General features: G+C 38.7%; 4 protein-coding genes across 8 annotated transcripts; 1 reads left to right on the plus strand and 3 right to left on the minus strand.

Moving 5' to 3' along the window:
• Positions 1–881: 881 nt before the first annotated feature.
• Positions 882–4286, minus strand: LOC125216545 (cysteine-rich receptor-like protein kinase 6). Of its 2 annotated transcripts, XR_007175426.1 has the most exons (8): positions 3462–4286; positions 2905–3042; positions 2657–2778; positions 2060–2270; positions 1728–1965; positions 1500–1659; positions 1148–1422; positions 882–1024 (listed from the first exon to the last, which is right to left on the minus strand). XR_007175426.1 is itself a non-coding variant. In XM_048118285.1 (7 exons), the coding sequence occupies exons 1-7, from the start codon at positions 4261–4263 to the stop codon at positions 1201–1203; spliced, it is 1893 nt and encodes a 630-aa protein (XP_047974242.1). In that variant the 5' UTR covers positions 4264–4286; the 3' UTR covers positions 882–1200. The 2 variants fall into 2 exon arrangements, 1 of the variants encoding a protein (XP_047974242.1); XM_048118285.1 differs by having other exon boundaries at positions 882–1422.
• Positions 4287–10419: 6133 nt separating this feature from the next.
• LOC125216544 (cysteine-rich receptor-like protein kinase 44) lies at positions 10420–13114 on the minus strand. Its single transcript, XM_048118284.1, has 7 exons — positions 12305–13114; positions 12021–12158; positions 11804–11934; positions 11440–11650; positions 11100–11337; positions 10867–11026; positions 10420–10787 (listed from the first exon to the last, which is right to left on the minus strand). The coding sequence occupies exons 1-7, from the start codon at positions 13089–13091 to the stop codon at positions 10491–10493; spliced, it is 1962 nt and encodes a 653-aa protein (XP_047974241.1). The 5' UTR covers positions 13092–13114; the 3' UTR covers positions 10420–10490.
• Positions 13115–14384: 1270 nt separating this feature from the next.
• LOC125216547 lies at positions 14385–18965 on the minus strand. Of its 4 annotated transcripts, none has more exons than XM_048118289.1 (4): positions 18792–18965; positions 18194–18267; positions 14834–15368; positions 14385–14688 (listed from the first exon to the last, which is right to left on the minus strand). In XM_048118289.1, exons 2-3 carry the CDS (start codon positions 18202–18204, stop codon positions 14852–14854), a joined length of 528 nt encoding a protein of 175 aa, XP_047974246.1. In that variant the 5' UTR covers positions 18205–18267; positions 18792–18965; the 3' UTR covers positions 14385–14688; positions 14834–14851. The 4 variants fall into 4 exon arrangements, with proteins under 4 accessions (XP_047974246.1, XP_047974244.1, XP_047974245.1 ...); XM_048118287.1 differs by having other exon boundaries at positions 18194–18325; XM_048118288.1 differs by having other exon boundaries at positions 18194–18330.
• Positions 18966–21629: 2664 nt separating this feature from the next.
• On the plus strand, positions 21630–23479 carry LOC125216546 (protein HAIKU1-like). Its single transcript, XM_048118286.1, has one exon. The coding sequence runs from the start codon at positions 22128–22130 to the stop codon at positions 23121–23123; it is 996 nt and encodes a 331-aa protein (XP_047974243.1). The 5' UTR covers positions 21630–22127; the 3' UTR covers positions 23124–23479.
• The last annotated feature ends 4145 nt before the right edge of the window (positions 23480–27624 follow it).

The raw sequence follows: 27624 nt of genomic DNA on the forward strand, positions 1-27624 counted from the left end.
GATGACGTGACAGAGAGAGAGAGTGGCTAGCCTGTAGCTAGCCTATGGCTGGCCTAAAGCCATTGGAGATGCTCTAAGTCTATAACAATGAAAGGCATTCAAGCCTTCTGAAAAAAAGAATGAAAGATATTTGCGCATCTTGTCCCTATAAAATAACACCCAACAAAGATGTTTAGGCTTTGCATGTTCTTACACATGAACGAGAATGTATTATGTACTCATGAAGTAGTGGATGTGGGTGGGTTTTCATAAAATATAAAGATGTAACACCGCTAGCGTCAGAGCTCCCGCAAACTGGACAAAGCAAAATTTCAACAAAAGACTAGGAAGAGAGAAAGCTTGACAACTTGAATATTGTGAATGTAGAGATTTTGGTATCTTGTATGCATGGACTTGACAACCATTTAATAGGTGTAATCAACTGCATGAGGTTATTGAGGTTAACAAAACTTAAGTCTGTCATCATTGCTGGAGTGAAATGACCACGTTTGCTTCACCTCGTTATATTGGCGATGTGGCCACCTCTGACTACGGACCAAGGCTCACAACCTCGACCTCTGCATCCACGAGGCGAGGCGAGGCAGCGGCATGCGTGTGAGGTTTACCGCCCATCTTTGTCCATTTTAATTATTATATGTAATAATTTAGCCTCTTAAATATAAGATTAATGAAGGCTCTAAAATCAATGTGGGATAGTTAATACACGTACTACCTCCGTCTGTGAATTAATGCACAATTGAAAAAAATAAGAAAACGAATAATTAAGAAGAGTAGTTAAAAGTATTGTTAGTGGATAGTGAGATCCACATTATTGTTAATGTTTAATATATTGTAATTGCTTAGTGGTATAAGTTTTAAATAAATTAATAAATATGGCCATATGGTAATGAGTTGGGGACAACTTTCCATAATGAAACAAATGCCACTATCTTCACAAAATTACACTAGTAATTCACTTTCCCCATTTTAACCTTGAACTGGAAAATTTTCCTGTGATTAGCTTCCGACAATTATATTCCAAATTCTGTAAAAAGCAAAGATTAATAGTTGGGAAAGATTATGGTGCTAACAGAAAAGAGAAACATAAATGAATGAAGCAACAAAATTAAATTTGTGCTCGAAACAATTTAACGCGGATACAACTCACTGATCGTTGCTTCATTTCTGGAAAACCCAGTTGCTTTGATATCGTCGTTGCCTCTAGGCACGAAACCCCGGCTGCAAAGGCATCGGGGAAGTGGAAGACAAGTTGTGAAGCATCATCGCAACCGAAGCCATCGTTGGCCGATCACTTGCATTTTCTTGAACACACAGCAAACCGATATGAATGCATCTCAGCATATCATTCTGACAGGCTGAAGCAGACATCATTGCCGGATCAATCATCTTCTTCGCTGTTCCCGCAAGCCAATTTCTCCATGCCTGTAAAATACTAATGATATTACCAAATCTATGTTGACATTTTAACTACTAAAATGAATGAGAAATTTTCAACTTACAAAGCTAAGCATGTATTCCACGTTCTCTCCATTCTCCACATCCTTGAAAGAGTTGATACTCTGTCCACTGATAATCTCCAACACCAACACTCCAAAGCTAAACACGTCTGACTTCATCGAAAAATGCCCGTTTCGTGCATATTCTGGTGCCATGTACCCGCTGCCAAAAAGATGGCATAATAAAAGAACAATTTTAAGTAAATAGTTTAACATGATGAGTGGACTTACTAGGTTCCAACTATTCTGCGTGTATTGGCTCGTGTTTCATCTTGTGCGAACAATCTTGCCATACCAAAATCTGAGATTTTAGGGTTGTTATCTTCATCTAGGAGTACGTTGCTCGCTTTAAGATCACGATGAATTACACGAAGCCGAGAGTCTTCATGCAGATAAACAAGTCCTTTGGAGATGCCCTTTATGATCTTGTATCGGCTGTCCCAGTTAATAGCCAAACGCTTCATCGGATCTATTCCTCAACAATATTCATATATATACATCAATTTTTAGTTAACAGAATTAGGATGTTTTGATTAAGTGGCCAAAATGAAAGAAGGAATCACCAAAAACAGAGCAATCTAGGCTCCCATTTTGAACAAATTCATATGCGAGAAGCCTCTCCGCTCTTTGTAGTGAAAATCCCAACAACCTTACTAAATTTCTATGCTGAAGCTTGGCCATCAACACCACTTCGTTCTCGAACTCCAATTCTCCTTGATCTGAGTTTCTTGATAACCTTTTCACTGCAATTTGTTGGCCATTCCGAAGTTTTCCCTAAAATAAATTCTTGCATAAATCAAATTATAATAACATGGGTAAAACTAAAAGAATGAAGTTTGTTATCTTTTATCTTTACAAATTGATAATTGATTAGTAAGAGATAGTAGTACATTTTAGATGTTGGAAATCTAATGCCTAGCTACCTCCTTAATTTTCGTGAATTTTAGGTAATTTCAATACGAAGAGACTTAAATTTAAACTTGTTGCAACTTATATGAATAAGAACTATTCGTTCTAGTCGTGGCGAACATAGATTGCTTATACCGGTCATACTGAAACAATGCAGGTAATTTTAAATTGATGGCTAAAATTTGATTTCACAATTTATAACGACAGACTAATTTTGGCGCTATATATAACAAGTAGGTTACAATATTTACCTTATAAACTGCACCAAATCCACCTTGTCCAATTTTATTACTATTGGAGAAATTGTTGGTGGCAGCTACAAGCTCTTCAAAATCGAAAATGAGGGTGCTTACATCTTCCTCCTCATCTAATCCTATTTAAAATAGTTATAAAAAATCCTATTTAAAATAGTTAAACCAGATAAATGAAATAGAATATGTTAGAAACTGGAGTAATACGCATCACAAGATGAATAAATAAATGAAAATAACTGGATTACTTTGTAATGTGATGTGCATTGTTTTCTTCTTCAATCTCTTTCTGACATAATTGCCAACACAAGCAGCAATAAGCAGAGACGCAACAATTGGAACAAGAATAATGATCACTGTTCGAGTGCTATTACCATCGTCGTTTCCTGCAAAATCCACATTACAAACTCCTTTACATGTAGGAAAAATTGTCATTTAGTACCTATCGTGAATTCGTGACATCTTTGGGATAAAAGTGTTACAATCACTAAAACCTTTTGCTAAAATAAAATGATGAGTACTAAGTGATAAGTAGTAATTACCCAATCAGTGGTACATTTTTTGCAGTACACGCCTCAGGACAAAATCAACCATAACCCTTATTTTTAGAGCATAAGTGTAGCAAAAACTCAAATACATGGCACTATTTCAAAACTATGTACTTCCCCGTCCCAAATATATGTGAATGAATTGAATTAGAGGAATGTGAGGCCACTTGCCAAAATTAGTAAAAATTGAAATGCGACATTTAAACTATAAAGGTGAAATGAGACTGTTAATGACCGAATGACGGAGTATTATTTACCTGGCGATGATCGTGTGGTGGGAGTCTGCAGCGGAGGAGACAGGGGAGCTGCTATCATCGCTCGAACTTGCTCGATCCGACTAATATTATAAAAGGGGTAGATAGTATATTCAAGATAACAGCCCGGCATATTCACAACAATCCGTACCCTGTAATCACAACAGATGGATTGCTCCGCCCTGATCAAGCAATCGGCGCAGATCTCCATCGATAGATCCGGCGCGCACTGCACCATCGCGAACATCGTTTGAAAATCCGGGGCTGACCCATTCCCCGCCGCGATCTTCACCAACGGGCCTCCCGCAGCCGCCTGGCCGCGAAGCTCCCTGAGCAGCACCTGCAGCTGCTGGTTGAACTGCTCGGGGTTGCTTAAATTCCGGATGCCCCTGGAACGGACAACGTATGGCTGAGCTCCGACGTCGCCGGATATGGGCTTGTCAGAGTAGCGCAGAGTGCACGCTTCTCGGAATAAGATTCCCTGTCTCCGGTTGGGGCAGAGCGACTGGAGAAGCCGGTCGATGGATCCTCGGAGGCAGCTGCGGCATTCCTCTAACTGGAAGTCGGTTCGGCAGAGCGCGCTAGCGAAGGCTCGGTTCGGGAATTGGCCCGCGATGGCGTTGTGGTAACCTATGTCGGTGATGTTTGCTGGAAGGGACGAAACGAGTGAGATGAGGTTGGCGCTGTATGTGCTGTTGGCGGTGTAGTTGCTGCCGAAGCAGCCGTAGCTCTGGGCTGTTACGGCGGCGGAGAGGTTGCTGAGGATGATTGCCAGGATCAAGGGGAGACATGTTTGACTACTCATTGTCGTTTGAGTTTGGTTTTAAATTTGGGAATGGGAATAAATTAAGTAGACCTAGCTCAGACAATTAGGGTTTTTTATAAGAGCTAGTGGCATAAAAGTATGCATGCGATGTAACGACGAAATATCCTTCTAATAGTAGAAAACTATATGTAGCCCATAACTGATTGGTGCGGAGAATTAAGTAGAATTAACATTGCAGAATTAACATTTGCATACTACTCCCTCCATCCCCGATTAATTCTCACTCTTTGACCGGACACGGATTTTACGAAATGTAAAGAAAAGTTAGTTGGAAAAGATCCACTTATTTATATTGGTTTTATAATAAAATGTGAGTGAAATGAGTTAGTGGAATGTGGAACCTATATACCATTTATGGTAAAAATGAAGTGTGACAATTATTGAGGGATGAACCGAAATGGAAAAGAGTAACAATTAATCGGGGACGAAAGGAGTATTTGCCAATAATTTATATTTACTCTCTCTAAAGTTAGTTTCCACTTTAATCTTACTATAATCAATTGTAAATAATACTACTAATATTTAAATAGTTTTGCTGCTTATTGAAAGTTATAAATAATTTTCAGTTTAATATATAGAGTATTTATTAAATCGTGATATTTCTAGAATAAAAATTAGAGTGAACTACGTAAAAAGTCTCTTACGTTTCTCTTTGTGTCACTGCAGGCCCCTAACAAAAAAAAACATCGCAACCGTAACCTTAAACATAATCACATATCGTGTTTTTTCTGACTATATAGTTCTTAAGCCCTAAAAGGGCATTCTAGTCGTTTCAGTGAACCGCCTGACAATGGCGGCCTGCATGCTGCGACTTCTACTGTTCATGACACAAGTGATGGTTGACGATTGGACATATTTAAATATAAAATATTAGTATAATTTTGTTGTCTTTATATATTAACATACATGAGTTCTAAATCAAATTAGTCTTTATAAATTTTAGTGAAAATAATTTAATATAAAAATAGTTTTTAGTGTGCTCTATTTTTTTCACTTTCTATTTGATTTTTTTCACTATTTACAAAAAAAAATTGATTTTTCTCTCCAATATTACTCTCTCCGCCTCTGAAAATTTGTCACCTATTTCCTTTTTCGTCCGTCCCTAAAAATTTGTCACCTTTCACTTTTATAATTTTTGGTAGTGGACCTCATATTCCACTAACTCATTCTCACTCACATTTTATTATAAAACTAATACATAAAAGTAGGACCCACATGCCACTAACTTTATCAACTCGAGTACATTTTTTAAAACCTGTGCCATGTCAAATGGTGACAAATTATGGAGGACGGAGGGATAAAAACTGTTATTAGTTTATACTAATTGATTAATTAGGGTAATTTAAATTTATATTAAGCATCTAAGCTATTTAATCAATATTAGTTATCACACTTTATTTGTCTATAAGAACAATAACTTTTTTATACTCCATTATGATCAAATTTTTTTATCTATAAGAACGTAAACGTTTTTCACAAAAATCACAAAAAAAATTTATTTGCAAAAGCAACGAATTTTAATTATTACAACTTTTATGCATAAAATTAAAAAAAAATCACAAAATTAGATTTTTATTCACACAAACTTGTATTCACTAGAATTGTGGAATAACTTTATTCATTCGCAAAAAAGTTAATTTTCGTTCACAACTTCTATTCAAAAAAATAACACCATCCAATAGAACAAAATTAATTAATTAAAATAATACTAACTTTTATCTATTAAACTTATAGTCACTTTTGTTAGAAAATAATATTACTAAATTTTATTTACAATAACAGTATTTTACTCGAAAAAAGTAGTAATTTTATTTACAAGAATAATAGAGTTTATTTACAAGCATAAAAACTTTTATTTATTGGAGTAATAATTTTTATTTCTTAGAATTATAACTTTCAATTTAAAGAAACACTTTTTATTACAATAATTCTTTTATTGACGAATATAGTACAAGGCATTGGAGGTCTGCAGTGTAGGTGTACAGGTTTTGGTAAGTTGACTAAAATGTCCCTGAAGGTATTTGGGCATTTTGGTCCAAAATATGGCTACAAATATACGATATGTGATTATGTTTAAGGTTAGGGTTGTCTGGCGATATTTGGTTTTTATTAGGAGCATGCAGTGACAAAAACGGAAATATTAGAGACTTTTTATATAGTTCACTTGAAATATTAAAATTAAAAGGCTTTCAGAAAAGAAAAGCTGAGATTTATTCTCACTTTAGAATAACATATCAACTCCCTCCCCCGTGTGTCCCCACCCATAGGACGTGACGAAACTTCCGCATTGCTGATGCCCAAATTAGCTTCTAGCTCAACCAAACACCATTTTAGTCTATGCAACTGCTAGCAATAGATTATGCTATATAGGAATGTGATAGTGAAACTATAGTTGTAAAAGGATGTCAACAAACACTCAATGTGTGGGTGTAATTTCAGATTTTTGCTAGTTGCAAGAAACATCGAGGGTCTCATTGCACATTAGGGCATCCGCAACGCTATCTTTTATCCGTCTCTTAACCGTCTTATCTCTTTACTATTCATGGGCTCCACTGTACTTTTCATCTCATCTCTTAACTAAGAGACAACACCTGCATCCCTCCATCTCTTAACCATCTCTTAACTATTCATTCAATTTCATTTTTTATTTTTAATTCCAACAAATTCAATTAATAAAAAACACACTTCATTATAAATAAAATAAAATTACAATTTAAATACCTAAAAAAATAAAAAAGACATAATTAAAAAACTAGAAATTACAAATTGCACACTTAAACTCAAATAAAAAAAAATGGAGGCAAAGAAGCAGAAGAAGGAGTTCTCTAGTGACGATCATCTAACGGTTGCCAAATTTTGCCCAAATGTGCTCCATTAGATCCTCCTGGAGTTGGGCGTGGGCGGTAGAATCACGTGTCCTTGCCCGAATAGACAACCGCTCTTGCAAAGACGAACGCACTCCCGTTCGAGGCGGACTACTTGCGGTTGAGCTTCCCGGGGTTTCAGGGTCAAACCAATTTCCCGCCTCAGGTCCTTCGTCGGCGACAATCATATTGTGCAAGATTATGCACGTATACATGATGTCGACCATGTTCTCCATAAACCACTGTCGAGCCGGGGCTTTGATAATGTTCCATCGAGCTTGGAGAACCCCGAACGCTCTCTCCACATCCTTGCGAGCAAACTCTTGCTTCTACGCAAAAAGAGACTGCTTTTCGTCCACAGGCCTGTTGAACGTCTTCACGAAGGTTGGCCACTTCGGATAGATGTCGTCGGCAAGATAGTACCCCATTTTATACTGGCGATTGTTAGCGACGAAGTTGATGGCCGACGCTTTACCATTCAGAACTTCATTGAAGAGGTCGGAGTTGTTGAGCACATTGACGTCGTTGTTCGAGCCGGGGACCCGAAATACGCATGCCAAATCCATAGCCGGTAGTCGGCGACGGCCTCGAGTATAACGGTGGGGTGGGTGCCTTTGTGGCCGCTCGTGTATGACCCCCTCAACGCCACAGGGCAATTCTTCCATTGCCAATGCATGCAATCGACACTCCCGAGCATCCCGGGGAATCCGTACACTTGTTCGTGAAGACGGAGCAGAAACTGACAATCTACGGTGGTTGGCTTCTTCAGAAATTCGGCGGTGAAGGCTGCCCGGACGCCTTTGCGAGAAGTTCAACAAACAAAGTCGCCCAGTGGATTCTCCGACGTGCAGGTATTCGTCGAACGCATCCGCCGTTTGTCCAGTAGCAAGCTGACGGATCCCCGCAATACATTTCTGGAGCGTCGTGTGGCTAGGACGGCCAACAGCGTCGAACCCTTCTCTGAAGAACTCTTCTCGTGCCGCCAATGTACTCGCGATATGCAAAAATAGCGGGCATGACATACGGAAACGGCGATGGAAGTAGATATCTCCTCACACCGGGTTCGGACTGAAGTAATCACGTTCCAACCTTGCGGCGGCTTCCTCCCGGTTACGGTGGATGTATGTCCGGCGTCGCCTAGGAGGCGCGGCGGCTTCCTCCTCCCTACGTCGATCTTCTTCTAGCGATTCTTCCATTATTCGACGCATTTGCTCAAATGGATCCATAATTGATTAAATTTAGGAGAAGAAAAAAATAAAGGAATGATTTTATAGAAGTGATTGGAGAGGAAAGAAAGAGAGATGAGAGAATAGATGTGTGTTTGTGTGTAAAATGGAGAATGGAGAAGAGTATATATAGAATATAAAAAAAAAAAAAAAATTAAAAATATGACCGTTCAACGGTCATATTACCGTTTTTTTTAAAAAAAAATTTTTTTAATTTTTTGAAAAATCTGATTTTTTTTTAAAAAAAATTGAATTATGACGTCATAAATCCGACGCCCACTCGCGGGTCGGCGAGTGGGCGTCATGCCAGCCGCCCGCGCGCACCACGTGGCGCCGGGCGCGTGTCTCGCCAGCTCGAGGCTTGCCTCGCCGGGACGCGTCGGGCGTCGAGACATCTCGTCTCGTCGAGACGAGACGGGAGCCGCAACGCTGTCTCGATGCCGTCTCGTCTCGTCGAGACGAGACCGAGACCGCAACGAGGCAGCGTTGCGGATGCTCTTATTAGCAAAAAAAAGTATGGCGCATGTTATTGGTCATTGCACATTGGGGGGTTTTGGAATTTTGCACCTAGTGTACTTGTGATTTGTGAACCACTGTCTATAACCATGAAAGGCATTCAAGCCATGTGAAAAAAAGAACGAAAGATATTTACGCATCTTGTCCCTATAAACTATTCCATCCGTCTCATTCCATGTGAGATATTTCTTTCGGACGCAGGTTTTTAGGAGTGAAAAAAAAAGTAAAGACAAAAAGTAGGAGAGAGATTAAAGTAAGAAAGAGATAGAACGTTACTTTTTGTCACAAAAGGAAATGTCTCACTTATAGTGGGACGGCCTAAAAACAAATATGTCTCACTTAAAATGTGACGGGAGGAGTAACACCCAACAAAGATGTTTAGGCTTTGCATGCTATTACACTTGAACGAGAATGTATTATGTACTCAGCTGAAGTAATGAATGTGGGTTTCCACAAAAAATAAAGATGCAGCACTGCTAGCGACAAAATACCATCGAACTGGATAAAGGCATAATTTCAACAAAAGACTAGGCACTGAGAGAGAGAGCTTGACAACTTGAATATTGTGAATGAAGAGATTTTGGTGTTTTGTATGCATGGACTTGACAACCATATTAATAGGTGTAATCCCCTGCATGAGGCAATTGATATTAACACAACTTAAGTCTGTCATGATTGCTAGAGTGAAATTACTCCACCGGGGGTTACAGACATTACACGCGCCACTCAGGGACGCGTGCTCGAGTTGAACCTGGACAGACGTACCTCACGTCTAGATTCGTTCACAGATGAGGACTTCTATATGTCAGTCACGTTTGCTTCACCTTGTTATGTTGGCGAAGCGGCCATCTCTGACCATGGACCACGGCTCACGACCTCGGCCTCTGCATCCGCAAGGTGAGGCAAGGTAGTGGCGTGCGCGTGAGCTTTACCACTCATCTTTTGTCCACTTTAATTATTACATGAAACAATTTAACCTCTAAATATATGAGGGCTCTAAAATCAATATGGGATAGTTAAAACACATATTCCGTCCCATAAAAATATGTGTATTTGAAATGACATGAGAATTAATGCATAATTGGAAAAGTAAGAGAGATGAGAAGAAAGTTAGTTAAAAATAGTGTTAGTGGATAGTGAGATTCACATTATTGTTAATGTTCAATGAGTTGTAACTGAGGGTCATAATGGTATAAGTTTTAAATAAATTGATGTATATGAGTAACGAGTCAGGGTCAACTTTCCATAATTAAACAAATGCCACTGTCTTCACAAAATTATACTACTTCACTTTCCCCATTTTGACCTTGAATTGGAAAATTTTCCTATGATTAGCTTCCCACAATTGTTCCAAATTCAGTAAAAAGCAAAGATTAATCGTCTGGAAAGGTTATGGTGCTATTATATCTCCTACTTGTATGTTTTGCTGGTTGGCATTCACAAATCACAATAGTTTAAATTGACATTCATAGCATGATACTCTTTTCCCTTCTAACAAAATGAGATTCACAAATTTTACAATGTATCAGTGAAACAATAAAAGAAATGAATGAAGCAACAAAACTAAATTTGTGTTTGAAACACGTGTGTTCACACATGTTTAACGCGGATACAACTCACTGATCGTTGCTTCATTTCTGGAAAACTCAATTGCTTTGTTCTCGTCGTCGCTACTAGGCACGAAAAACCCCGGCTGCAAAGGCACCGGGAAAGTGTAAGACAAGCTGTGAAGCATCACCACAACCGAAGCCATCGTCGGCCGATCACTTGCATTTTCTTGAACACACAACAAACCGATATGAATGCATCTCAGCATATCATTCCGAGAGGCCGAAGCAGACATCAATGCCGGATCGATCATCTTCTTCGCGGTTCCGGCACGCCAATTTCTCCAAGCCTATAAAAATACTCATGATTTTACCAAATCTTTATTGATGTTTTAACCACTCCTAATCAATGAGAATACTTGAACTTACAAAGCTAAGCATGTAGTCTACATTCTCTCCATTTTCTACATTCTTGAAAGAGCTATTACTCTGTCCGCTGATGATTTCCAACACCAGCACTCCAAAGCTAAACACGTCGGATTTCATCGAAAAATGCCCGTTTCGTGCATATTCTGGTGCCATGTACCCGCTGCCAAATGTACATATGATATATTTTCAAGCTACCGAAAAGAAGGCACTATAAAAGAACATTTATAACTTACTAGGTTCCAGCTATTCTGCGCGTTTTGGCCCGTGTTTCATCCTCTGTGAACAATCTTGCCATACCGAAATCTGAGATTTTAGGGTTGTAGTCTTCATCTAGGAGTATGTTGCTCGCTTTAAGATCACGATGAATTACACGAAGACGAGCCTCTTCGTGCAGATAAACAAGTCCCTTGGCGATGCCCTTTATGATCTTGTATCGGCTGTCCCAATTAATAGCCAAACGCTTCATCGGATCTATTTCTCAACAATATAAGTGCATATATATATACATCAATTTTTTAGTTAGCAGAATTAGGATGTTTTTTATCAAGTGGCCAAAATGAAAGAGGAAATTACCAAAAACAGAGCAATCTAGGCTTCCATTTTGAACAAATTCATATACGAGAAGCCTCTCCGCTCCTCGTAGTGAGAATCCCAACAACCTTACTAAATTTATATGCTGAAGCTTGACCATCAACACCACTTCGTTCTTGAACTCCAATTCACCTTGCTTTGAGCTCATTGATAACCTTTTGACTGCAATTCGTTGGCCACTCCGAAGTTTTCCCTATAGAATTCATGCGTATATCAAACTATGCACTATTGCAGTTTTCCATAATTCTCTTGAATATGAAAATTTGGTTTAAAGTTTAAACTATCTATTATAAGATGATTAATCCCAAATTTTGCCTCTAGATTAATGGTATTCATATTTACGTACCTTATAAACTGCACCAAATCCTCCTTGACCAATTTTAAGCCTATTGGAGAAATTGTTGGTGGCAGCTACAAGCTCTTCAAAATCGAAAATGAGGGACTGCTCTGCGCTTACATCCTCCTCCTCATCTAACCCTATTTAAAATGTAAATATATGTCAGAAACTAGCATGCATCATAGTCACATGATGATTTAAAAATAAACAAAAATAATTGGATTACTTTGTAATGTAATGTGCTCTGTTTTCTTCTTCAGTCTGTTTCTGACATAAGTGCCAACACAAGCAGCAATAAGCAGAGACGCAACAATTGGAACAAGAATAATGGTCACGGTTCGAGTGCTATTACCATCGTCGTTGCCTGCAAAATCCACATTACAAACTGCTTTACATACAGGCAAAATTGTCATTATAAGACATTTATTGGTGGACGGGCTAAAAGGGGAAAACTGAGACATTTTGATGGCAGACGGAGAGAGTATTAAACTGAGTTAATCGATGCATTACTCGACGATGACCGTGTCACCGGAGGAGACAAGGGCGCTGTTATCATCGCTCGAACTTGCTCAATCCGACTAATATTGTAAAAGGGTTGGATGGAATATTCAAGATAACAGCCTGGCATATACAAAGCAATCCGTGCATTGTTACCACAACAGAGCAATTGCTCCGCCCTGATCAGGCAATTGGAGCAGCCCGCTGCCGAGAGGTCCGGCACGCACTGCACCATCGCGAACATCGTCTGAAAATCCGGGGCTGTCTCGTTCCCCGCTGCGATCTTCATCAGCGGCCCTCCCGCGGCCGCCTGGCCTCGAAGCTCCCTGAGCAGCACGCGCAGCTGCTGGTTGAACTGCTCGGGGCTGCTCATGTTCCGGACGCTCCCGGAAAGGACACTGTATGATTGAGCTCCGACGCCGCCGGATATGGGCTCGTCGGAGTAGCGCAGCGTGCACATTTGTCGGAAGAGGATTCCCTGTCTCCGGTTGGGGCAGAGAGACTGGAGAAGTGGGGCGATGGCTCCTCGGAGGCAGCTGCGGCATTCCTCTAGCTGGAAGTCGGTTCGGCAGAGTGCGCTGGCGTAGGCTCGGTCCGGGGCTTGGCCGGCGGTGGCGTTGTAGTAACCGTTGTCGGTGATGTTTGGTGGGAGGGATGAAATGAGGGAGATGAGGTTGGCGCTGTATGTGCCGTTGGCGGTGTAGTTGCCGCCGAAGCAGCCGTAGTTTTGGGCTGTTACGGAGGCGGAGAGGTTGGTGAGGATGGCCAGGATCAAGAGGAGACATATTTGACTACTCATTGTTGTTTGAGTTTGGTTTTAAAATTGGGAATGGGAAGGGGAAGAAATTAGGTAGACCAAATTCAGACAAGTTGGGTGGCGAATATTGCATGCATGCGATTTAACAACGAAACAATTTTATAAAATCAATATGTAGGTCAAAAGTTACTTATATAAAAAAAGACTATGTCGGTCAATAGTTGACCTTAAATAAAGACAATATATAGGTCAATAGATGATCTTATATTATATCAACGCGGTGTGTAGAATTAAGCAGAATTTTAATATTACTTTTAATAATTTTCAATTTATATTTGTATAAAATGCCGTAAACAGGACTTTCACTTACTGAGTCGTCGCTACTCACTCGTCGCATTTCATGAAGAAAACAAAATAAACATTGTACACAAACTCAGTCTCCCAAAATATCACCAGTATTTATTCAGATTTCATTGTATCTTTTCCTCCCAATTATTACTCATTCTCTAAAAATATTGAAACTTCATTGTATCTTATCCCCTCAGGATCATTCTCTTAAAATATTGATATTTTATCTGTCCACAATTTAAAATTTCATTTTGGCTTGATGCTTATTTTTAGAAATTATTTGACTATAAAAAATAAAAGTTAGTGGTAGAAAAATCTCATTTTATTGTCAAACTCCCATTTTGGGTTATGTTATAACTGTAAAACTAGTTTTAAATGGAAAATGCATAACCATAATCATTGCTAGATAACACGAAAATTTTGTGTTATGGTTCATCTATCTTGTGAGTATCAAACATATTGCATACGAAATAATTAATGAACTAAAAACAAACTACTCCCTCCGTCCCGCCCTCCGTCCCACTTAAGATGACACGTTTTCCTTTTTAGTTTGTCTCAACTATAATATCACATTTCCTTTTTTGGTAACTTCCTCTCTCCAATTAATACACTCATGACTCAACCACTTTTTCTCACTCCTATTAAAATATTCATCTTTCTTTATCTCTCTAGTTTAATACTTACACCCACCTTCTCTCTCCAATTAAACACTTTAACCAATAATTCCTAAAACCCCGTGCCGGCTAAGCAATGTGTCATCTTAGCCGGGACGGAGGGAGTAATAATGAACTCCGTGCTATCTGACAATGACCTTCCGTATTTGTGATTGCTACATAAATCAAAATTTCAGACTTTTGTTAGTTGCAAGAAACATTAAGGGTCTCATTGCAGATTATAGCCAGAAAAACAAAGGTACAGGTTACGGTATAACTTTAGACCGATAAAGTAGCTTACGACTGAATGAAAAGTAGACTTATGAAATCAAAATGAAAACAGCAAGAAGGCGAACTCTTATCATGACTCTGGATAAATTTGTTAGTTATTGGAACTTGATATAATTAACATTACTCGAATGACCTGTCGAGAATGATGCAGGTTTTATACCAACTAAAGCAATGTGTATAGATGAAACAAAACCACTAACCTAACTCTGCTACAACTCTCCACCCTATAAAGGTATCAAATGTTTGTACATCACTCACCAGTAATCCTCTCTAATCCAAGTGCTTTGGATACTGGATACTGGATACTTCTACAAGTATTTCCTCTGTATTGAACAAAAAATGCAGCTCTGCAAAAGCAACAACTGAAAGTTAATCATAACGCTAGAATAATAAACCTTCATCGATAACTAACTTTATCAGCAACAGGTCTGATTGATTTCTGGAAATATACGAGTTTGCTGCAACCAACAAGATATGATATGCAAGACATACCCACTTCTTTGGTCTTCTTTACTCAGAAATTCTCTTGTTTCTTGCCTCTGCTTTCCAATGCCTTCGGCTGGATCCATTTGCTGCACTATTATCCGAATTTTGAGTATTTGAAGGATTTAATAGTGGATTTTCTTGATGGCCGCCACCATCCACAAAGGTTGCTGAACTTCCGCTTGAAATTACAGTGCCACCATTATTCAAAGGACATGTGTCTGAGTTCTTGTGCATATGGGCTGTCCTGGCATCTTTCTTCCAATCTCTCTGACAATGAATACGGGTCAAGTAATCTGGGGCAATTCCGCTTACTGAAATATCAACTTCCAGAGGTACAGATAGAAACTCAGTATGCAGCTGCTGATAATGCATAGGTGTTGATTGATCAATACTTGACGCCTTCCTTAGATCAGCTTCTTGACGCTTACGAGCTCTATATCTACGTTGCCTCTCCCTATTCTTCAAACGACGAACCGAAATGTCATCAGGACTTCTAGCAGCTTCTTTTTCATCATGATGTAACAACAGAGAACCATCCATCCTGGAATAACCACAAGTAAAATACAGGTTAGTAAGACATGTGTTTCAAAAGAACATCAAGTAATTTCCAGCCCAAAACAGCTTTCTCTATAACCCAAGCCTTTTGAAGAAAGTATCCTTCAGTGCAGGGATTTCAACCAGGTTGACTCTTGATTGCACAATTTACTTCATCCATATTGATTTTCAATAAAATTTTAATTCAGCAATGAACAAATAAACTGGGTTTATTTGTCTGTAAGCAGTCACCACGCGTAAAGGGATAAAAGGCACAGAAACGTAAAAACTGTTCCAATTAGAGGAACAATATATAGGTGTAATGGAGACTAGGAGATCCTCTCATATAGGAACATATAAGTTTGTAGTTTCTGAGAGAATGAGAGTTTGGATGCATGTCTAAATTAATAACCAAAGTTAGTTCCATGGCGAATATACTTTGGAAATCCTTTAAATTTGAACCTGAGATGTATTCAACAACAAAATGTAGATCAGATTTTCTCCTTGAAAGATGAAGAATTATAGCTTCTACTAAGGAACTCATACACAATATTTACAACTCATCTGACCAGCTAGGGAGGGTAGGCACTTAAAAGAGAGAATTTTTCCAAAGCTCCTTATCTTTTAATAAAGTATGTTTGAGCCTATAAGAAACAGCAAAGCAGACCACATGTACACTTCACATGCAAAATTGCAATAGCTACAACACAAATATAGATGACCCAGTACTTTAAATCCACCAAAAGGTAAAGTTTACAGTTAGAAAAGAGGGTACAATGAAGGTGGTCATTGGCTGATAAATCTTTATGGAACACTTTTAGCAATGCAGCTCGGCAGTAGACATATTCAGTTGACAAGAGATATTATTGAGCAAGAAAGAAATAAACCACTAAAAGGTAGGTAGCAGTAGATATGGCTTGAAGATACACTAAAACTGATGGTAGCACTAGCATCATATTTTAAACAACCGCTTTTAGGGGAAACTTTCACTAGTAATTTTTTACCCGGGCAGCTCTTAAGATGATTATATCATTCTTGCTATCTTAAACTATGCAGAGCCTCCTTCTCACTCTTTCTTGCAACTTTCTCAATGATGGCCTGGAACCTATTCATGGTGGACTGGAATAACTCCAATAGTTAGTTCAATTGGTGGTACGTATCAGAGGCAGTGCTAGAAATATATCTTGACTTAAGGGGAGCTAGAGTTCGGAATTTTCAGCAACAAAGGGGCTAAAATCAAGATTTCTGAAAAAACAGAAAATCATAAGGTAAGAATCACCTGGGTTTGCATTTAATTATTGTAAATGAACCCTTCAGAGGTTTAAATGATACTATAAGCTATAGAATTCCATATATCACTGCCTTATTATTTTTCAGACAGGTTGTTAGTACAGCTGAAGAGAATTAACTCAGTGGAAGATATCCTATTTCTTCTTTTAGTTCCCAAGTGCTATTGACTTAATGTTAGCCACTTGATTCACTGATTCTAGTTTTTTCACAAACGATACTCCCTTCATCCCTCACAGGTATAGCACATTTGACTTGCATGTGTGAATGCCAATCATAGTAATTGTGCTACACTTTTGAAGGACGGAGGGAGTATTAACAACACCATAAGTATGCGTTGCAACTTGCATGTGTGAATGCCCAGACTGTTAGCATCACACACGATGTTGTCAAAAACGAGCCTGGGGCGCAGGGTGCACGCCGCTTGGCTGGAACTGCCCCAAGGTAGCCAGAGCGAGCCAGGAACTGCTGGGCGAATCTGGGGCGGTTGTGACCTTTCAAATCTTTAAGCATTAAAACCCTCAAATGTCATAAATCTCTTTTTCCTAAATACAAAGAACATATTGAAATCTGACAGAATCCCTTCAAATCTCCAAAAATAATCTCTAACATTCCTTTAAAAACAATGAATGTTCCACAATACAGCACATTGTCACATCCACAATTCTGAATACGGCTCGGCTCATATTCAGCATTCTTCTTCTACTCAAATTCCTCCTTGTTCTTCGAGTTCGACTGAAAATTTTCAAATCCTTCCTCAATTCGACTCACATTCTCCCAGAATATTTCCAGAAATGGAAACAATCCAGTCGAAATTGAGTCATGTTTCGAATTCCACCTGTGACTTTTGTTTATATTTCTAAGGTTACTTTTGTTTTTGTTTCCGAATTCCACCTGCAACTTTTGGTAAGTGTCTTCTTAATTAATCCCAGTGACTTCCACACAGGATTTTCTCTTTCTAGTGCAGAGTAACTGATTTTTGGAACTGTAAGTGCGCCCGAATAGTGAGGCCAGCACCCTGTCGCCTCATGCCACACATGTATCATAATTTAGAAGTTATGGATACAAGAAGATTTCTAGTCCTCTGTGGAAGTCTTTGAATAACCACACCACAACTTAGGGGAATATAACTGACAGTGATTAAAATTTCCAATTCTTCATATAGGAGTTTTCTGTATCAGACTATCAGGATTAATTAAATGTGCATCAAAAACTAGTTTATAATGGCTCCTCCACACATGAATTAATCATTGATCCCTAGATGATTTCTCTTATTAGATTGATCAAGAAACAAAACATAACTGTATATTTTGTCTAACAGGGACAGATAAACTTATACTACTATTCAACATCGATGCTTGTTCAAAACCACCAATAGTCACCAAATAACAAATTCAGAGAGAGCCAGAGACGAGAAATTATCAAACACATCACCTTCACAAGATCCATCACAGTTTCTATGAGGGAATTGCTAGAGGAGTTGAAGTCATGCATTATTAAAAATTAATTAAAGACTGAAGACAGCTAAATGAGCTTTGTTTTTACCATTTTAGCATTACTGCTCAGGCTGGAACACAATCTAACGACGTCTCCTTTGATGATCTTAACTTGCATGCATTCTACAGTAGTATTTTCCAATAATCAAAATCACGAAATCATCAGAGCTCGCACCGGGCCCTACCCTTTCACAGATATGAAGTTATTAGATCTCTGTTATGATCTATTTCGAGCCATTTATTTCCAGTTTAGTTAAGACACATGTTACAACAGCACTTTCTTACCTAAGTTTCTCTTATTTGATATATCATGTAAATTGTCATTTTCCTGAGACTTTCTTCATCAATTCCCTACTTTAATTATTTTCAAATGAATACATAAAGCCAGGCGATAAGCATAATAAATTAATGAATTAGCAAAGAAATGTGTTAATCAACAATAAAAGCTCAGATTCCCCATTTCACAGAGATAAAAATCTTAGTCATGATCTCACAGCAAAATCCGTTCAGGAGGTATACATATACATATCAAGCAACAAATTTAGTAATCAATCGAGATTACATATCTATGCATTGCGTATATAGAAATCACAAAACACCCTAATTCTACAACCACGCCTGCACAAAAAAAAAAGAGAAAAATTTACCTGGTTGAAGATTCCCCGGTGAAAAAAACAGCTACCAGGAAACACCATGAACAGACCGCCGTAGCTAAGCCGGAAGATTGAAGAAGAGGAGATGGACGATCGAGAAATGGGATTGGTGTTGGGCAAAGCTAATTTCAGTTGCTTTACGGAGAATTTCTTGGGTTCATAATTTGATATAGTCAAACTTCCCCTAAAAATAACAAATTCATTTTAATTTAGGCGACTCTATGGTAATCTTACTTTCTCACCAACTTTTGTTGTTTAAAGATAACCTTCGATTTGTTATAAATTTAGGGCTGGCAAAACGTACCGAAATACCGCACTTATCATATCGAAAAAATACCGAAAATACGAATTTTTGGTATACCGCACTTTTCGGTACGGTATGATACCTTACCGGTAGATTAAGGTACGGTAAAGATATGGATTTTGCATATACCGTGCGGTATACCGTACCGTGCCAACCCTATATAAATTACTCCTACTACCGGTATAGGATAAAAAAAATTTATTGATAACTGTGTTTAGGTATGATATAACTACTTGATATTGATATACTCCCTCGTCCCCCATAATTTGTCACCATTTGACCCGGCACGGATTTTAAGAAATGTAATAGAAAGTGAGTTGAAAAAGTTGGTGGTACGTGAGTCCTACGTTTATATATTAGTTTTATAATAAAATGTGAGTAGGAATGAATTAGTGGAATATGGGGTCCACTACCAAAAATGGTAAAAGTGAAAGGTGACAAATTTTTAGGGACGGACGAAAAATGAAATAGGTGACAAATTTTCAGGGACGGATGGAGTATAAATTAAAAAGGGATCCGCAAACTTTGTCAAATTTTCATTTTTGGTTTATAACATTTGAAAATATGTTCGTCAACTTCGATTTAATATCATTTGAGCTACTCCCTCCGTCCCAGTTTTGGAGTCACATTTTGTCATAAAAGTCCATCCCAGTTTTAGAGTCATATTTAGAATTTTTCATGTTTGGTCATACAATTTTACCCATTGTTTATCAAAATTACGTCAAAATGTCATTATCTACATTAAAATAAACCAAAACAAAAATAAAAAACCAAAAAGTCAAAAAAAGGACTCACATTCAACCAACTCACTTCATTTATTACACACTCCACCATCTCACTCCACCATCTCACTCCATTCATTACAAACTCTACCAATTTCTTAAAATCCGTGTCATAACTAAATGTGACTCCAAATGTGGAACAGAGGAAGTATTTTTTTATATAAAAATATCATTAGAGCATCCACGATGGATGCTCTTAGCTAAAAGCAGCTCATGCTGTCAGCTCGACACACAACGAGCTCGCCGTTGATGAAAGACCATGCACTCAGCCTACTCCAATTTAGTTTGATTAGAAGTTCCATCGATTCATAGATTAAATTGTGAACTAATAGTTCCATTACTTCGATTGATGTTCTGATTTTTGTAACATTAATACTATTGGCATTCCCATTTTAGGATTCATTGTTAAATTTGAGGTTGGTTAAAGTGTTCTTCAAACTAATGTTTTGAAAGAATCTAGAAACAAATTTAGGATTCAAATAATCTTGATCGAAGGTATACATGTACAATGGCCGCCAACTAATTGGACTTAGAGCATCTTCAATGGCGGACTTCCCGTCGCCCTTCGGAGAGGCTTTCGGAAGTTCGTCGGGGGAAGGGCGCCATTGTGGCACGGAGAGGAGGACGCGGACGTCCCGTGAAGACACGGGAAGGGCACGGCCTTCGCGGAAAGGGTGGGCGGACGTCCGCCAATGTGGCGAGGCGCGGACGTCCGCCGCGGATGTCCCGTATTTTAATTTTTTTTTTTAAAGCTCTATATATACGGTCCGTTGAACTTCATATCGAAATTTTTCTCGTAACGATTCCATATCGAAATTTTAATTTTGTAACGTAAATTGAATATTTGTGAATTTGTGAATTTTTTTAATTGCGGGAAGGGCGATGAGAAGGGCGGATTGTGCAGTGAGAAGTCCTTATGACGTGGCAGGAGGGTGAGAAGTTCGTATGATGTGGCAGGAGGTGTATTTGGGAAGGGCGTCGGGGAAGTCCGCCCATTACAGATGCTCTTATTCAGGCCGTTGCCTTATTGAGATTAGGCTAAAAATTATGGACCGTGAATAGTATACTATCTGCATATTTTAAAAATAAAAACTTTTAAAACAATATAAGTTTTAATATATGATTGGTAAAGTAAGAGAAAATAAGAGAAAAATTGATAAAGTAAAAAAAATAGAGAAATTTTATAAAATAAGAAAGGAAAGAGAAAAAATAATGAAGTTAATGTTAGTGGATCGTGGGATCACTTAATTGTAGCGATATAAGTGGTAAAGAAATTGATATCTAGGAGTTCAAAGATTTCCTAAAATAGAAAGCTTGAAAGCTTCTATATCTAAGAGATGAATTAAGATGAAACGAGTCCTTATTTTTAAAATAAGGAGATTACTTTCATTTCACGATAATTTTAAATGTTACCGATCAGATTCAAGTGAATCATACTTATAATTTATAAAAGTGATTAATACCACAAAACTGCAAAATTTATTAATGAATACAGTAAAAAATACAAACTTGGATAGAATTTAAAATGTTTAATTTAAGAGAAAACTGAAATTTCATTTTGAATAATGTTTTGACTTTTGAACTAAGCAAGTTATAAAACTGAAATTTCAAAACACAAATATCTGTAATCTATTGCTGATTATATGGATCCAGCTGCTTAATCATTTAACAGTGACAGTAACTGAATGGAATTAAATTGGTGATTGTCAAACGCTGCCTTCAATTCTCAATAAAACTGTCTTAATTTAATCATTTCTTACTTTCGCGTTGACCAACCAAAAGGTTTCACCGGCGATTCTTCAGCTGCAGAAAGAAATTGCTCGTGCTCCACACCATTCTCCCGCAGTTCAAGGTCTCAATTTCGTTTCCTTTTTTTGTTTTCCATTTCCATAAGGTCTGGTCCTTTTTATCTGGGGATTTGAGGGAAAGATTGAGGAGTTGTGAGTTTTTTGAGGTCCCAACGAGGAAAGTTGTCATTTTGTTTCTCTGGGTGAAAGAATCAAGGTTCTGGATTTCAGCAGATAGATTCAGGATTTATCTGTCTTGTTAGTGCTTCTTGGGTTTGAGGCTTGACAAGAAGATCTAGGGATTTTGCTTTGTCGGTGGAAGAATTGAGATTTTTGAATTTAACCCTTGAGGTTTTGGAATTATTGATTACTGAAATTTGGGGTTTTTTTGTTGAAGAAGAAGGAAAAGTAGTTAGGTTTTTGCTGAGGAAAAAGTGGAGTTTCTAGTCTTGAAAAAATGGATCCAAATCAGCCACCTTCGAATAGGCAAACTGATCATTTAGGTGTGAACAAGATTGGGAAAAACATCAAGAAAAGCCCCTTGCATCAGCCTAATTTTGCTAGTGCTGCTGGAAGGCAGCAGCCTCAGCCCCAAGTCTACAATATCAACAAGAACGATTTTCGCGACATAGTTCAGCAGCTCACCGGTTCACCATTACGCGACCAGCCCCCTAGGCCTCCCCAAACCCACCCGAAACCCCCCAATAACCGGTTACAGAGAGTCCGCCCCCCACCCCTGGCATCGACCGGTAGGCCTCAGCTCCCCTTTCATCCTCAGCCCCCAATGCGAATGCCTGCACAAGCTCCCATGCCTTACCCGAATAACCTAGGGAGACCTCCACCCCCGGCCCAGTTTGATCAGCGTTCCCCCAACATGTTGCTACCATCCCCTCCTCCTGATGTATGGGGAAACACTGCTGAGTCTCCCATTTCTGCCTACATGAGATACCTTCAAAACTCGATCATTGATTCAGGTCCCAGACAACCCCATCCTTACCCACAAGGCCAAATGCAGCATCAAGTTCCTGCACAAAATCAACCACAGCCTCATGCATTTCCTAACCCGGCCATGCCTCCGAGAGGAAATGGACCTCCCACGAATCTCCCATCCCCTCGTTTCAATGGTCCTCCACCCCTTCTTCCATCGCCTCGTATGAATGGGCCAATGCCCCCTCTTCCTTCACCAAGGGCAAACGGACCTCCGCCCCTTTTACCCTCCCCAACTTCGCAGTTCCTCTTACCTTCGCCTACAGGCTTCGTAAACTTGTTATCTCCGAGATCACCTTATCCGTTGCTTTCTCCAGGGTTTGACTTTCCCCCGATCTCACCCAATTTCTCGTTCTCTGGAATTTTAGGTCCCGGACCTCATCCACCTCCCTCCCCTGGTTACGGATTTCCTTTGTCCCCTTCGGGTTTCTTCCCTGTACCCAGTCCAAGATGGAGGAACCAATAACGGTTTAGTCGAGACTCGAGCACAGCTTCTCCTTCAGGGATCATGATGTGGACTGCAATACAAGACTTAATCTTGAAAATGTTTCAAGCCTTTGTACTCTTCCTCTTTACTTTTTTTTTTTTTTTTGGTTTTTATTTGCTCACACAACTTTGTCTTCTTTGTATTGCAAACTATGTAACAGCTACTGTCTAGTCTTTAGATGATTGAGTAGAGATTCCAAAGCCAACTCTAGTGCTTAGATGAAGCTGCAGTAGGTAAGCAGATAGTGTTGTAGAATTTGCAAAGTTATGTAGGTTGCCTCATGTACACTTTATTATTTTTCATCTATATGTTCAATTGACATTTCAATTTTTCCATAACCATGTCTTGCAGATTGTGAATGTGCCCTTTTATTATGGATATGTTTGTTGAAAAATGTGTATGCTAAGCTATTCAAGAAAACAGTAAGGCAGAGGGATAAAATCTTGGCTCTTCATTTCATGGTTGATTCTTTGTCATTGCAAACATAATATTCTTCTAGATTTTGGTCAAATTGTAGACTGTTTCAAAGTTATCTGCTTTGAGCTGAGCGTGGAAACGGTCAGGCATTGAGGAAAAAGACTTGTATTTCCGTGGTGTTTCCCTTTTTTTGTCTGTGTTTGCTTTTTAAATTTTTGTGTTTTTGTTTTCATACAGAAAATATTGCATCAGTAACAAAAGAAAGTTTGATGCGGTCAGATAAAGAAAATCAAAAAATCAAAGTTTTTGGATCAGAGAAGAAGAGTTTTTGGATGTGTGTTGGCAAGATAAGACAATATTCTAGATGATGAGACAGATTTTCTTGTCTTGTTTCTCTGTACAGTGATACCAGTTTCCAGAAAAGGAACTAGATTAACTAACCCTCAACTCATAAAAATACACTTTTGAGATAAAAAGTAGTTTGATGTGTACTCCCTCGTCAATGGCGAATTGATGCTCGAGGCTGCGGCAGCGGAGGCTTCGTCAATGGCATCATGAAATCTGTTGTTCTGCACATGAGCTGCGATCACAGCGTTCCACGCAGCTGAGTTCTTGAAAACACGCAGTGCTTCGTCCAAACATCCGCATTGTCCCAGAAACGTCGTCCTTCCTCTCCAACTTTAATTTTAAAAACAATTATTTTATTCAAAATAGCAACAAATTTTATTTTGAATAATAATAATTTTAGCAGTCTTATTGACTTTTCTGCACTCGTTTTGTAAAAATGATAATAAATAGTTAAAGTGGAGAAATAATAAAGTAAAAAAGAGAATAATGTAGATAAGACTCTTCTCTACATTATTCTTTTTTTTACTTTATTATTTCTCCATTTTAACTATTTATTATCATTTTTATAAAACGAGTGCAGAAAAGTCAGTGGGACTGCTAAAGCGGGACGGAGGGAGTAACTTTTTTAAAAATAACAATATATTTTATTTATTAAGATAATAAATTTTATTAATAAAAGAATACAGTAAATTTTATTAGTTGAAATAATATTAATAGCTTTTATTCACAAGATTTATAAATCTTATTAATAAACTAGGTAATATTTTTATAAGAATAATCATTTTTAAATAGTATGTACAAAAATACTCTAATTATAACTACAAATACTTTAAATAAAATCATGAATACAATAAATGTGCATAATAAGCATATTTTAATTTAATTATCATAACTAAGATATATCTTTCCAAAATAATACTATAAGGGTATATTAGTCCATATTTAAATTAAGTGTATGACAAAGTGACATAGGGGCATTATGACATAGAGACATTATGTCTCTAAATCAGTACTTTTGTATTTTTTTTTATAGAGACAAGCATATTTCATACTAATAAAATAAATGTGAATTTTTTTTGTTGAAGTGAGAGTATTTATAGATGAAAATGTGAATTTTGGGAAAAATAAATTGAAAAATAAATTAAAAGTATGTAGAAAACGGATATAATTTATTGGGAAGTGGGAAAATATTTTTTTATTTAAAAACGTTTTTTTAATTAATTTTGATTTTATTTTTTTTTAAAAAAGAAAAAATAAAATTTGCCAGCCGTTGGCCAATCACAGCATGACACATAAGGCTTCTCAGCGGCACGGATGTGCTCTTATTTAAGAGCAGTGCCGTGCCGCTGGCACAGACGGACAAGAGCCCGCTGCGGATGCTCTAAGATTGAAGCTTTCAAATGTGAACTTCCTCACAGCATGCACCTGCTCAAACATGGTCTCTTTCTCTCATTAGTTTACATTTGTTTTGATTTTATTAATTTTGCAGTGATTGAAAGGTTGAAGGCAGAGAGAGCGGAAGAGATGGAAGGGTACAAGCGTCAAATGAAGATTGGAGGACTTCTGTTCAGATCTGCACACCGATGTCAAGTGATCAAGCCTCTGTTTTTCCCCTGAAATCAGTAAAATTTTCTTCCATATTTGTCATTCATTTTTATTGGTTTTGCATTGTTTAAAATAGGTTAGGATTTCAGAGATTCGCGGAAGGGCTGGGCAATAGGAATGAGTTTGGTGAGGAACGAAGGAGGGGCATTTTCGCCATTCAAGAGAGCAATGAATGAAAAGAGTGAGGCTGATTTGAGCGACGATGGAAGATCAGAAGAAACAAAGGCGTTGTTGGTCTCCGGAGTTGCACAATATTTTTGTTGATGCCCTCCAAAGCTTGGTGGCGCGCAGAGTAAGAAATCTCCAACCTGATTTAAAATATATGAAGAAGCGAGTTGATTCAGCGGAGCCGATAGCAGGCACCAGCGGTGAGAGTATCAGGAAATGAAAACGAAGATGAAGACAAAGACGACGACTAGTCGGTGAGAGCAAGGACCTTGCTTGCCATACAAAAACATACTATCATATACTCCTACTTCTTAATTAATTTCACTTTCATTCTACCCTTACTTTGCCGGAGAAATTTAAAATCGCTTGTCATATTGTTTCATATAAAGCTGTTTTGAGATATTTACTAGTAGCATGTTTTTTCTGAGGAATTCATTTAGGATTCTTTTATCAAATTTTTTTCATCACCAGAAAATTGGTTGCAGTGACGATTTCGATTTCTCTTTGGAATACCCAATCGTATAATTCAATCCCCCCACCACTCAGGCACTCACCATTCCTCCACTCAAGTCTCACAGAGTATATAGTGCTAGTCATTTATATTTTGTACTATAAATTTTAATTAGTGTTGAACAAAGTTTGTTGAAATTATAACAATCATTGATCAACTGTTTTCTTAGTTAAAAAATAAAAAAAGTGTCGTTATGCCTAGCATTTGATTGGAAAATGATAGATGCATTATGTAGTTCTAATAGAATATTTAAGATTTTATTAAATCAATTCGGCGATAATGTTACCGTTGCTTCGCCGAGTGGCGATTTATCGCCGGATTATCGCCGAGCGATCGCCGGCCACTGTGGGCGACGCTCGGCGATAATCGGCGATTTTTAAAATTTTTTTTTTTTTTTTTGGCCGAACGGCTATTTTATCCCACCCCTATAAATATTTCATCCTCTTCCTCCATTCATCACCCACAAACTTCATTCACACAAATTTTCAATCTTTTTTCTCTCCATCTTTATTAAATGAGTTCTGATTCATCGTCTCGTGCTCAGTCCGACGAGGAAATATCACATTCTTCTTCCGAAGAAGAGGTACCTCCCGCTCCCACCGGATGGGATGTAGCGGGTTTCGCCAACAACCCAATCAACAACTATATCTCCCGCGTCGCATACAAAGCGAGATCGCTCGAATGCAGGCAGCCCACCCCCAACGGCCAATCCGCCGGCGGCGCGATACATCCTCGCAACCACATCGGGTGCGCACGATCGGCTTGCTTCGCCGATTATTTCGCGCGGAGGAACCACGTTATCCGGCAGATGTATTTCGTCGCCGGTTCGGAATGCGCCGCTCCCTCTTCCTCGCGCATTGTTAATGCGTTGTCCGCTACGTTACCCCGAGTTCCGCCTCAAGCGAGACGCAGCAGGGAAGCCTGACTATCGCCCCTACGCTGCAATGCACCGTTGCCATCCGGCAAACTTGGCATATGGAGGGTCCGCCGACATGTTCGATGAGTATCTGCAATGCGGCGAGACGACGGGCAACGAGTGCCTGAAGAATTTCTGTCAGGGCGTGCGAGAGATATTTGGGGAGCACTACCTTCGCTCGCCGGACGCAGCTGACTGCCAGTTCCTACCTGGATTGGCACTGGAGGACCCACGGCTTTCCGGGGATGCTCGGCAGCATCGACTGTATGCACTGGCAGTGGAAGAACTGCCCAACCGCGTGGCGAGGCCAGTTTACTACCGGCTACAAAGGTACGCATCCCACCATCATTCTTGAAGCCGTTGCCGACCAACGGCTTTGGATTTGGCATGCTTATTTTGGTATAGCCGGGTCGAACAACGACCTAAATGTTCTCAATTCCTCGCCCCTTTTCAACGAGCGGATCAACGGATTAGGCCCCTCCATCGAATTCACGGCCAATGGCAATGTGCATAAC

Source organism: Salvia hispanica, chromosome 3 (genome assembly GCF_023119035.1).
Source record: "Salvia hispanica cultivar TCC Black 2014 chromosome 3, UniMelb_Shisp_WGS_1.0, whole genome shotgun sequence".
Taxonomy (NCBI): domain Eukaryota; kingdom Viridiplantae; phylum Streptophyta; class Magnoliopsida; order Lamiales; family Lamiaceae; genus Salvia; species Salvia hispanica.

What these genes read in the sequence shown, in the direction of transcription:
- LOC125216546 (XM_048118286.1), top strand. Translation starts at nt 22,128, where the DNA reads ATGGATCCAAATCAGCCACCTTCGAATAGGCAAACTGATCATTTAGGT.
- LOC125216544 (XM_048118284.1), bottom strand. Translation starts at nt 13,091, where the DNA reads ATGAGTAGTCAAATATGTCTCCTCTTGATCCTGGCCATCCTCACCAAC. An exon ending in AGAGCACATTACATTACAAA is followed by an intron (nt 11,935 to 12,020) that starts GTAATCCAATTA and finishes CATTTTAAATAG; the next exon opens with GGTTAGATGAGGAGGAGGAT. An exon ending in CGCAGAATAGCTGGAACCTA is followed by an intron (nt 11,027 to 11,099) that starts GTAAGTTATAAA and finishes TACATTTGGCAG; the next exon opens with CGGGTACATGGCACCAGAAT.
- LOC125216545 (XM_048118285.1), bottom strand. Translation starts at nt 4,263, where the DNA reads ATGAGTAGTCAAACATGTCTCCCCTTGATCCTGGCAATCATCCTCAGC. An exon ending in GATTTGGTGCAGTTTATAAG is followed by an intron (nt 2,271 to 2,656) that starts GTAAATATTGTA and finishes AATTTATTTTAG; the next exon opens with GGAAAACTTCGGAATGGCCA. An exon ending in CCTAGATTGCTCTGTTTTTG is followed by an intron (nt 1,966 to 2,059) that starts GTGATTCCTTCT and finishes GTTGAGGAATAG; the next exon opens with ATCCGATGAAGCGTTTGGCT.